Source organism: Lucilia cuprina, chromosome 6, assembly GCF_022045245.1.
Source record: "Lucilia cuprina isolate Lc7/37 chromosome 6, ASM2204524v1, whole genome shotgun sequence".
In the NCBI taxonomy this organism is placed as follows: Eukaryota; Metazoa; Arthropoda; class Insecta; order Diptera; family Calliphoridae; genus Lucilia; species Lucilia cuprina.
Genome location: NC_060954.1, coordinates 27,342,005 through 27,355,476, shown reverse-complemented (window position 1 = coordinate 27,355,476; position 13,472 = coordinate 27,342,005). Strand labels below are relative to the sequence as shown.

The window sequence follows — 13,472 nt, the reverse complement described above, 5'->3', positions numbered from 1 at the left end:
CTCTGTTGAGTCGTATCAGGTAAAAAGCACTATATTTAAATAACATTTTTTTATTTTTAGTATTTTTAATTAATTTGTTTTCCAAAAATTTCACAAAATACATATAGGAAAGCTTTCTGTATTAGTAAACACTTACAAAGTGTATTCATATCGTAATATAAAATATATTTTTTTAAGATTACGTATCAGGTAGACCGAAGTACGAATCCGTCATAGGACACACTGGACCTTTCATCCATAACATTCAACCCAGCACACTTCTCATTTATCCGACACACTCATAAGAGAAGACATACGGCACATTCAATTAGCCGTGCGGGTGGCGTGACCCCGCTTACCACTACATCCATCCCGTATCACATACAATCGATACCAACTCATTTCCAACGCTTAGTCAGTTCTTTAACCGCCACTTACTCTTAACGCTAATTAGGATTTAAACCACAGCCACTACGTGGATCCCGAAGGAACCTCAGGACCAGCATGTCCTGCGGGCACCCGTCAAATCATACCAAGGATAAGCCGAGGAGTGAAGTGACATCACCAGTTTATAGTCCCGGAAGACTAGAGGTACTGGTCGCACCTCTATACCACCGGATTGCAGTATACCAAGACGGGATCTGTTATCAAAGAAACATGCCCAGGGTCGGAAAATTATGTAATTTCTATAACATAATTTTCCGACCCTATAAAATATATATAGGATGGATCCTTATACATAGCTGAATCGATTTAGCTATGTCCTTCTGTTTGTCATATTTTGAAATATCTGCGAGATCCGAATTTTCAATAATTCTATCGGAAAAACGATCGAATATAACGCTATGTAAATTTTCTAAAAAATTTTGATTTTTTATTTATGCTCAGATTAGGGACGCAAACCGGGATTTTCAGGATTTCTAAATCCCGAAAAATACAAATATATTTTCAAAAAATCTTAAAAAAATTCTATTTCATTTTACGATATGAATACACTTAGTAGGTGTTTACTAATACAAGCTTTCCTATAAGTATTTTGTGAAGTTTTAGGAAAACAAATTAATTCAAAATACTAAAAATAAAAAAATTGTTATTTAAATATAGTGCTTTTTAGATACATCGGTACGAGGGTTTACTCGTAGTATGATTTCTGAGGATCCATAAGAGGCTACAGCACCTTAGCAATTGAGCAAGTGTACTTATGTGACCAACCGTATTGAGCTTAATATCGGATATATGGATTTAAATGGCTGTAAACACTACAGAACTGGTCTATAGTGGCCCTGTTCAATTTCGGGCCTCTTTTGATCCTATCCCCATACAAGCCTCCTTCAAAATTCTCTTATTTTATATTTTATAATGTATAAATTTAGCGGTAAAACACTTAAACTTCGGGATTTTAAAATCCCGAAAAACCCCAGAATTTATTTTTAAAAATCCCGGTTTTTGGTATTTTCAATTCCCGAAAATCCCGGTATTTTATAAATGTTTTAAGGACTAAATTTTTCAACATCTATTTATGAAATGCAATGTTAGTAAAATATCAGCGTTTAAACGAAAAGTCTGTAAAAATTTTACATAAATCGATCTATGGACTTGGAACGGATTTTATAGTTTAACTAAGGGTAAGTTGGTTTATTTTTTACACCCTACACCACTTTAGTGGGGAGGGTATATTTGGTTTGTGCTGATGTTTGTAATGAATAATAATATTGGTCCTATACTCGCCCCAAAGTATACCAATCGGCGCAGAATCATTTTCTGAATGGATTTAGCTATGTTCTTCCTTGTGATCAAATTACAGGTCGCAATTTTCAAGATAATTTAATGAAATTTGGTACATGACCTTCTATTGTCCCATTGACAAAGCCTATTGAAAATCTTCTATTGTCGCAGGGACGAATCCCTTTTTAAAAACGGTAAAGATCTGTCTATTATTTTATCTAGCCCCCATACAACTGAACCAAGTTCATATCTAGTGAATCTATTGTATTGTCCGTCACTGTATATTATGATATTACGATAACGTTCAAACATACAAACAAACACACATTCAATTTATATATATATATATATATATATAATATATATATATATATATATATATAATATATATAAATATATATATATATATATATATATATATATATATATATATATATATAATATATATATTATATAATATATATATATATATATATATATAATATATATATATATATATAATATATATATATATATAATATATATATATATATAGATTCAAAAAATACCTTTGAAAAACGAAAAAGTACCAAAAACCCTTTAATGGGTTCTTCCCTAATCAGGGTTCTAAATACTTGATTTCATAAGTTTAATATACCCATAAAAGGGAACTTTTTGCACTTTTTCGTTCTTCAAAAGATACTTTAAAAATTTCCTATAATATTCTAGTATAACATAGATGTTGAAAAATGAAAAATTGATAAAAACATGTTTAACAAAAAACTAAAATTGGAGATGTGAAACGGCCTATGTAAAAATCTAACCTTTTAGACAATAGCTGCGAACAAGTTCGCGTTATCTTAAAAGGACAAAAACCACCAATATTTGTAATAAAATGTTTTTTATAATATATCCAAGAAAAGTAAAATTTGCTTTCACATTTCGAATTATGTACATAAGCTTTAAATAATATTACTTTGAACGATTCTCAACAATTACAAAATTTCAAGCTGTGAATATAAAAAATAAGTTAAACATAAAATTATACAAACCTTCGGAGTTCTTCCTCACGTGAAAGTTGCTGTGATGCTAATGTCAATGGGTGACGTTGATACATATTTGTGTAAACACCTATTCCTTGGTGATCTTTACTTTGTATCTGCAACGGTTGAGGAATTTGCGATAGCGACATACATGTTTCTGGTTTAATGCACTCAGATTTTACAATTGAATCCGTTTTTATTGATTGTTTCGATGAAATCTAAAACTTTAAAAGATAAAATATGTATTTAAAAAAATATACATTTTTTATACCTGGGAATTCGAGGATTTTACGTTGTCCGTGGCACCAATATCTTCTTTTGGACGATCTTCTTTGTAAGAAATAGGAGTATGCTGCTGTGCCTGGTCATTAGGGCTTGGAATGCCAGCAAATTTACTTTGTTTACTATCCTCTGATGTCGTAATCGAAGAAGAACCATAATTGGAATCAACATTGTAGGGATAATTAGAAGGCATATAACTGAAATAAAAATAAATGTGTATATCATATATATTATCAATCAAAAATATTATTATCAAATATATTAAATTAAACTAATATTAAAATTGTTGCTATATGCGCCGTATTCTAAACATATATTTTTTTAATATTCTGTTCATTCTTTTAATTTTTCTATAAAACTCTTCCATCCATTAATATATCTGGCATTAACTGTAACACATCTAGTGTAAATTAAAAACCAAACAACAAAAACGTTTCGTCACTGTTTTGAATATTAGTATACTGTGGTTTCAATGATTTTTGAAAAACAAACAAACTGTTTAATTTCAAAGTTAACAAATGTTAACGTAACTTGTGTTACATCAGTAATATTTAATAATCTATTCCAACAAGCGGTCAAATAAACCTTCAAGGAGGTCTGCGAACAGGTAAGAGTTTTATATTCTGCCTCATCAAATTAGGTAGGTAGGTTGTAAAAAATGTATTAAGTAAAAATACAAAATTTACCGGTGAATGTTACAAGACCGCGAGTGGTCGAATCTTAAATAACACTAAATTTATTTTTAAAACTAAAAACTTAAGAACTATTAAACAAAATCTTAAAACTAACTTAGAACTAAGATAAGACCTCATGCACTCTTTTTATGCATTCAATCTTATCAATTTCATATTCCCATTTAAGGGTGGGTTTTTCAAGTGCACTAGTGATAAGAATATGATCTATTTCTAATTATATCTCATAATATCTATGCGTTACATAAACAAGAGAATTATTGTGCATCTTAGTGCTAGCATTCTTATTATTACTAAAGGTCATAAAAAACTAAGCGATAAATATTTATTTGTAACTCAAGTGAACTAATCGAATAGTTTTTATGACCAAACCCATGCATCAAAATAAGATTTAAAACTATGTTCAAATATGTTTGAACATTCTGCCAGGGGAAATACTAAATATATGTATAATTATTTTGTCTAAATATGTATATAGTAATTTATGAATACTTATGTATAATAAACCGGTAAAGAATCATTGGCCAGGAACCCACAACCACAGCTTAGCTCTCTTCTCCCGGCTCGCTTTCTTCAATTCTAAATCTCCATCAAGATACTCTTCTTCATTGGCTGTATTATTATCTTTGTTGACGTAAGAGAATGTTTCGTCACCAGTATCGGTAGTAACATCTTCGGCTAATTCGGCACTTCCTTCTTTATCGATAGCCCCAGTTTCATCATAGGTCATTTTATCGTCGCCATTATTACGGTCAGCATCATTGTCACTATCGACATTTTCATTATTGGTATTAATACACACTTTTGCACAGGCTTTAGTAGAAGACGCATCGCATATGTTGGCTTCAGTTGTGTTATCAATAGCATTGGTTTCATCAGCATTATTATTAGCATTTTCAGCGGCATATTTAACTTCAGTGTTGATATTGTTGAGTTGTTTACCTAGTGCATCTTTTTCATCAACAATAGCATCATGATAAGCAGAAGCACCCAAGTATGTGTTGTCCCCATTATAAAATCCTCCATAGTGGGGACTTGCCGGGGAAATTTTAGCAGGAAAATTGGCCAAACCTCTAACTGAATCGGTTTCTTCGGAGTGTTGAATTGTAAAAATAAATCTGTATTTGTAATAAGATTCATTATTCTCGTCTTCTGCTTCTTTACTAATTTTTGCTCTTCTCTGCCTTAGCAATTGGAGTACTTTTTCGTATTTGACATTTGATCTGTGCCACTGAATCATTATGTCCATTTCGAACATACCGCACTGAGAATAGCAATATTCCAATTGCTTCATATAGTTGCTCAACTCTATAATTCTTTCGTCAATATCGCTTACAGAATTAAACAAATTTACAACTCCGCATATCCCTTCTCTTGATCGTTCCATTTTCTTTTCAATCTCCCAAAATTTGTTCTCATGTGAAAAAGAAGCAAATTTTGGGCATTCTTCCAATTCGTGCTCACCACGATAACAACAAGTGCATAGATTAAATGTTATCTTTTTAAACACTTCTGTGTTCTGTGTATACTCTTCAATTTGTTTTATAGGATCAGTATCTTCCTCATGCATATAATCTTCTTCAACGGCAACCACCATTTGATCATCATCATAATTTTCCGTTACCTCCTTCTTTTCATCGCAACAGTCTTCATTATGCTCCCTTGGAGCACTTTTTAACTCACGTGGAGTCTTTTCCTGGTTTCTTGAACCCCGTTCTGGCATAGATGCCATTTCCAGCTCTCGTGGAGCATTCATTATCTCTTTTTTTATAGAGATTTTTTGGTCTCTTGGAGCATTTTCTGACTCTCGTGGAGTCATCTTTTACTCTTGTGGAGTTTTTACTGGTTCTCGTGGAACCTTCTTTGGCGCCTTGTCCTTCTTTGGATCATCCTCTAGCTCTCTTGAAGCTTCTTGCTCTTTTTGAGCATTTTCAGGCTCTCTTAGAGCTCTTTTTAACTCATCTCTCATCGTTTCTTCAATGGAGATTATCATGGATTCCATGTACTTTCGTAGCCTAGTTTCTAGGTCTTCTTCAATTGTTGTCGACATATTGTATACTTCTTTTTTATATACTTTTTATTTATTTTTTAATATACTTTTCATATATATGAAATTTATAATTAGCTGTTGCTAATTCAATCTCTGTCGAAGCCGAGATTGACGCTTTTTTCACGAACAGTGAACCTGGCCACGGCACTGATCCGGCTCGAAGGACCAAATGTAAAAAATGTATTGTAAAAATACAAAATTTACCGGTGAATGTTACAAGACCGCGAGTGGTTGTAAAGCACTCTTACGAATCTTGAATAACACTAAATTTATTTTTAAAACTAAAAACTTAAGAACTATTAAAGAAAATCTTAAAACTAACTTAGAACTAAGATAAGGCCTCATGCACTATTTTTATGCATTCAATCTTATCAATTTCATATTCCCATTTAAGGGTGGGTTTTTCAAGTGCACTAGTGATAAGAATATGATCTATTTCTAATTATATCTCATAATATCTATGCGTTACATAAACAGGAGAATTAATGTGCATCTTAGTGCTAGCATTCTTATTATTACTAAAGGTCATAAAAAACTAAGCGATAAATATTTATTTGTAACTCAAGTGAACTAATCGAATAGTTTTTATGACCAAACCCATGCATCAAAATAAGATTTAAAACTATGTTCAAATATGTTTGAACATAGGTTTTTATCGAATTTCATTGCTTTACTTTTATTTTTAAGACGGTAATAAGCGTTAATTCATTTTTGGAAGGTGTCTGTAAAGCTATTTTTTAGAGGGCACTTTATATGGGGGATAGGGTTAAATATGAACCGATCCTCATAAAATTTGGTAAAGAAATTTTAATTCTTACAAAACTTGTTTATGTCAAGTTTCATCGTTATGCTTTTATTTACTTTAAAACATATATGCCGGTTAAGGCTGATTTTTGGGGGTTCACTTATATTGGAGCTATCCGAAAACGTGGACCGATATGGCAAATTTTCAATACCAATAACGTTACTCATAGGGATATTTCTGGAAAATTCCAACTCTCTAGTCCATTCCGTTCGGACTCTTTCGTGTTTTCAACAGACAGACGGACGATCATGGCTTGATCGTCTTAAAATTTAATAAGGACCCAAAATATATATACGTACTTTTGTGGGTCTATGACAAATATTTCGTGTTACAAACGGAATATACCCCCTATCATTTTTTGATGGCGGTATTCTACTTTGATAATTGTTATATTCTGCTTTTATAAATTTTATAAAAATATTGATAATATTTCCAAATTTTCCAATTCGCAAAAATCACTCTAGATAATTGTGTTTTACTACATATATAACAATCAAAATACACTATTTTTGACTGATCTGATCACTCTAGATAATTGTGTTTTACTACATATATAACAATCAAAATACACTATTTTTGACTGATACTTTACAAGAAGAAATTCCCCAAACATTTTTTATAATATTTAAGTCAGGAGAGTACTCTAAATATTTACATTCTGGCTTCGGATCCACTCTTTTTTGCCACCCTAGCAGAATAAAAAATCCAATGCGAGGGACCAAAGATATAAGAAAGCTGTTTGGTGTTTTTTTAACATTTATAATTTCAATATACATATATAACAAAAGGAGTGTATGTAACAAAAGGATATATATATATATATTATATATATATATATATATATTATATATATATATATATATATATATATATATATATATATATATATATATATTATAATATATATATATATATTATATATATATATATTAATATATATATATATATATTATATATATATATATATATATATATACGTACTTTTGTGGGTCTATGACAAATATTTCGTGTTACAAACGGAATATACCCCCTATCATTTTTTGATGGCGGTATTCTACTTTGATAATTGTTATATTCTGCTTTTATAAATTTTATAAAAATATTGATAATATTTCCAAATTTTCCAATTCGCAAAAATCACTCTAGATAATTGTGTTTTACTACATATATAACAATCAAAATACACTATTTTTGACTGATCTGATCACTCTAGATAATTGTGTTTTACTACATATATAACAATCAACATACACTATTTTTGACTGATACTTTACAAGAAGAAATTCCCCCAAACATTTTTTATAATATTTAAGTCAGGAGAGTACTCTAAATATTTACATTCTGGCTTCGGATCCACTCTTTTTTGCCACCCTAGCAGAATAAAAAATCCAATGCGAGGGACCAAAGATATAAGAAAGCTGTTTGGTGTTTTTTTAACATTTATAATTTCAATATACATATATAACAAAAGGAGTGTATGTAACAAAAGGATATATTATATATATTATATATATATAATATATATATATATATAATATATATATATATATAATATTATATATAATATATATATATATATATATATATATATATATATATATATATATATATATATATATATATTTATATATTATTATATAATATTATATATATACATATATATATATATATATATAATATATATATATATATATATATATATATTATAATTATATATATATAAAATATCCGGTATCACAGATTATTAAAATTATTATTAAAAATATTATTAAAAATATTATTAAAAATATGCCATAGTTACGTCAAATATTCTCACAAATTGGCACAAATAAGTTTTATATAAGTATAAATGACACTGCAGATTTTCGTAAGGATCGGCCCTTATTTGACCCTAGCCCCCATACAACATCTAAATTTGACTTGTAACCATTTGTATCGCAATGAAACTCAAAAAAAATAACTGTTATTTTAAAATAAATCCTTTTCCCAAATTTACTGAGGATCGGCCAATATTTGACCTATATAAAGACTCATTTAAAAATTTTTGCTTAATATTTGCTAAAATATTTTGGAATTATAGTAATATTGAACATAAAAGTTTCTTTAAAAAAAATAAAAATTTTAAAAATATACTCATGGTGTATGGTCGACCATGCCCGACTATACTTTCCTACTTGTTTTTTAAATGGTTATGATATTCTACCTTTTTCCTCAATAGGTCACTTTAATAAGCTACCTATTAAAGTGACCTATAGGGGTAAAAATCATTACAGTTTAAGAAATAATACCTGAACATTTTTTAATATCTGTAACAAATTTAAGAATTAACCTTATGGATGAAAATAATAGTACTAGGTAAATTCTCTAAAAGATGTTGAGATTTCCCTAATTAATTTGTCACTTAAAAAACATTAGGTAGGCATGTTATAATCAATGGAAAGGTAATTTTTCAAAACTGTATATAATTTTTGAAAATTAAAAAATTCGCGGAATACTTTTTTTTAAATATTAAAAAATGTTTTTATTCAGTTTTTGCGAAGATACAAATTTTTATAATAATAAAAGATACAAATTTTTATAATAATAAAAATAATAATACAAATTGCAATAAAAATTTTATTTATGAATATTTTTGGATAAAATTTTACAGATAGGTAGATTTTTTTACTCAAAATCCAAAATTCGAATTTTCTTAGTAGAAATCCCGGAATTCCCAAAAAAGTTTTAAAAATCCCAAAAATGGGATTTTTTGCCTATTATATCCATACCAGGGGCGGGGTTATCGAAACCCGTAACAAAATGATTTAGAACATATTGGGTCATATAAAACAGGTCACTATAATTTGATATCGACTATGCGATTTGAGAATTTTTACTCAAAATTTAATTTTCTTCTCGTATTTTATGTAAAGTCAGCTTTCCAAAAAGTATAAATTCTATATACATCTTCTTAGAAACTTTTTAGATAACTTAAAAAGAAAAAGATACCTTTTTCCCAAAAAAATGGCAAAAAAACGACTTTTTAATTTTTTAAATTGAAATGCCTATAACTTTTGACTCAGTCAAGATTTTTACATTATTCTTTCACTGCTTAATATATAAACTTGTTGTTAAGCGAATAAAATAAAATGGCGAAAATCGGGAATATTTGGACCCGCTATTATCAAAAAACTAAAGACGGTAAAAATTTTAAAGTTTTAATTTTCAAATGCGAATATCTCCTAAACTATAAGAGATAATTTACTGCTATAGCCGAGGTGTCCTAATGTGAGGATCCCCCGCCGGGCCCCTGGTTAGCCTATAAGGTTCAAATTCAAAACCTAAACTCGACAACACCTCCTCTTTGTGCATACCAAATTTCATTAAAATCGGATTAACCGTTTAGAAAGTAAAATTAACAAATATGGACCGATTTTGATGAAACACATTTTTTATTGTATATGACCTAGTAAAATAAAATTATGCTAATTATAATAATTTTATTCTCATATAAACAAAAATATTTAAGTTTAAATTATAAAATTTTAATTTTTGACCATGACTTAGCAATTTTCTTTGGCAAAAAGAGAGAGAAAAAGAGAACTTTTTATAATTTCTTTAACGTTAATTGATTTTATATACATTAAAAAATAATATATAAAAAGTTTTGTTCAATTATAACTTAAATACATATTGCTAAAATTTAATAGTTTATGATCAAAAACTATTTAATTTATATAAAAATGTTTTATTAAATTAATTATACACTAGAAATGTAGAAAAAGATGAAATAGCCATATAAATAATTTTGCTCATGTAGACAAGACGGTTCATAAATATAGATTTCTTAAATTTAATTTTACAGGTTTCAATTATAAATTTTTTTTTAAATTTATTTTTTGCAAGAACGTGATATGCAAAATTGTTGTAACTACACCTGGATTCAGGATCACAAAATCTGGCATAAAAATATATACATTAGTGTCCCAAGCTTGTATGAAAGAAAAAAATTTATCCGACAGAACTCAAATTTGGTCAAATTTGGCCATTTAATAATAAATTTTGAACATTATTGTAAAAGAATCGCAATGTGCACAGAATAGGCATTTCAGAAAGATATAAAACACAAAAATTACTTGAAAACTTTTAAAGTAATTCAAATTTGTCAGGCCTCACAGCACATAAACTCGAAATGTGACAAAAAAATTTATTTATTTTTGAGATATATTCTAAAAAAACATTTTCTTACTTAAAATATATTAATAATTACTCGAATAAAAGTTTTTGTCCGTATATGATAACGCGAACTTGTTGTCAGCTTTACTCAAAAGTAATATTTCGATATGGTATACTAAGAATTCACAAATTTTGCAAAATCAGTAGTGTTCTGCCGTCTGTCCTGTTCACACGTGTTTTTAATCTATCCGCAATTGAATGTTGTTTATCGTGTGATTTAATGTTTATATTGTCCCCAGCGTTGTGTCCGCAATAACATAAAAATACAATTTAAATGCAACAAGAACAATATTCACAAATAAAACAGAAAGAGATATTTAAAATAAAAATACCGCTATATACAACAACAATAGCCAAAGCAGAACAAATCATCATTTCCAACAGTGTTGGAACTTGTTAATAGTGTTGACACAATAGGCCGTTTTTTATCATAATGACATCAGGGCTTTTATGGCTCCGTAAATTGCGTCATTGAGAAAAGGGAAAAGGCCCTTTTCTCTGACCAATAATTTCTTGTGATATTGGTGTTATATATTGATTGTTGTTAAACTGTTTCACTATGAAGGTATATCACTGGTCACCAAGCAGTTTCATTAACAATAATTAATTGTAGGAACACTATATCAAAGGAAATACACAATAGATTTGAATCTCTTCTTGTATCGTAATGGCAGGTGGCTTTCGCATCGACTTTTGCAACATACGCGGGTTGAGAGCGAATTTTTTTCTCTGTATATTCGGATTTCTTTAAAGAAGTCCAAACGTGGAAAGGATGCTACCATATTGAACTTCGACGCCCTTTCCGATTCCATACTGAAGATTCTTGAGAGTTGCTCGAACAGCGAAATTGTTACTGGTGATTTCAGTGTTTAAAACTCATCTTGGCTTCGCCATTCAAGTCATACAGAAGGTCAAAATGTTGAATTATTTGCCGCGCACAAACATCTTGCGCGCGCAATTACTGTATGAACAAACACATCCCTTCAAACATTTAGAAGACAAAACTGTTGCGCATCACCACAGACGCTACGGCGGAAACACTTCTGGAGGATTGTCAGATGAGAATGAATATTTAACAAAAACAAAATACATTGATTTCGAATTTGCGTCTTCTAGAAATATACTTTTAAGTTACTTCCGGATGATTGTAAGAAGAGTGCATCCGTTTTACTTAAACAAAAAAACATGACTGTTGATTTTTTTCAACTGGAAGTATACGTTTTAATGATTTCTGAATGATATTAAGGCGAGAACACACATTTCACAATAACAAAATACGTTATTTCCGGATTTGTATCTTCTTGGTTTGTATGTTGTCACTTCTGGAAGACAGTTTGAAGAGTGTTCACATTAATATTTTATTTTATTTATATGGAAGTTTAGATTGTAACCACTACTGGACGATTGTCAGACGAGAGCACACATTGTACAAAAACAAAATACATAGATTTCTAGTTTATGCCGCCTGGAAGTATACTTTTAGGTTACTTCCGGATGATAGTAAGAAGAGTACAAAAAAATATATAAATACTCCATAGTTTTAGTGTAAATGCGAAAAAAAAACAATAAATAAATAAATAAATAAATAAATAAATAAATAAATAAATAAATAAATAGGAAATGTTGCTAATTTCAGTGATGTTTTGTATTTTGTCTAGTTATGTTCAGTTTTAATTATTCATTGTAAAACTTAAATTAGTTATTGAATTTACAAAAAATAGTGTAATTAATATATTGTGAAACTTTAATAATAAAAAACAATATGACAGTATTTTGTTAAAAGTCAACTTTTAATAAACATTTAAGAAGTTTTTGTTAATTGGTGAAGTTTATTAAACAAATACAAAAAAGTAATTATCTTCAAGGATTATATAAATAAAATTAAAAAGTAAGTTGTCATATTTAACATTAAAATACTATTTTAGGAAAAATAACAACTCTAAACGGCTTCCACTTCCATTATTTTTAAACGAAGTCTATTTTTATACCCTTCACCTTCGTGAGAAGGGTATATATAAGTTTGTCATTCCGTTTGTAATTTCTATAATATAATTTTCCTACTCTATAAAGTATATATATTCTGGATCCTTATAGATAGCGGAGTCGATTAAGCCAAGTCCGTCTGTCTGTCTGTTGAAATCAGTTTTTAGAGGACCCCAGATATCGGCGAGATCCGAATCTTCAATAATTCTATTACCCATGCTTTCTAGAAGATCGCTATTTAAAATCAGCAAAATCGGTCGGTAAATAACGGAGATATGAGCAAAAATCCGAGACAACCTCTGAAAATTTCATCAAAAAATGTCATATTTTTTCATGCTTTGTTAAAAAAGAAGCAACAACACTGTATATTAGAAAAAGATGAACACGTGTGTGTGTAGATGTATTTGGTTTTATTCAGCTGTGTATTTTTTTGTATGTTTGGATCATCATCACACAGTGGTATAGGACAAAAAAAAAGAGAAATAACTCGGTAACTTCTAAACGGTTAATACGATTTTAATGAAATTTGGTATGCACAAAGAGGAGGTGTTTGCTTTCTTTTGGTAGGTTTTGACCTTATAGGCCAACCAGGGGCCCGGTGGGGGGTCCTCAAATTAGGACACCTCTTGATAATGTAAAAATCTTGACTGAGTCAAAAGTTATAGACATTTTAATTTAAAAAATTAAAAAGGCGATTTTTTGCCATTTTTTGGGAAAAA

The 13,472-nt window shown here is 29.2% G+C and overlaps 1 protein-coding gene across 3 annotated transcripts in view; it reads right to left on the bottom strand.

The window, feature by feature from the left end:
• Positions 1-13,472, bottom strand: part of LOC111679324 (probable serine/threonine-protein kinase DDB_G0282963) — a 342,621-nt gene that overhangs the window by 85,268 nt on the left and 243,881 nt on the right. For all 3 annotated transcript variants that reach the window (XM_046953880.1, XM_046953879.1, XM_046953878.1), the window contains exons 8-9: positions 2,998-3,205; positions 2,736-2,944 (exon numbers count right to left, since the gene is read on the bottom strand). In XM_046953880.1, the coding sequence (XP_046809836.1) occupies positions 2,736-2,944; positions 2,998-3,205 (417 nt within the window). The remainder of the gene's footprint in view (positions 1-2,735; positions 2,945-2,997; positions 3,206-13,472) is intronic.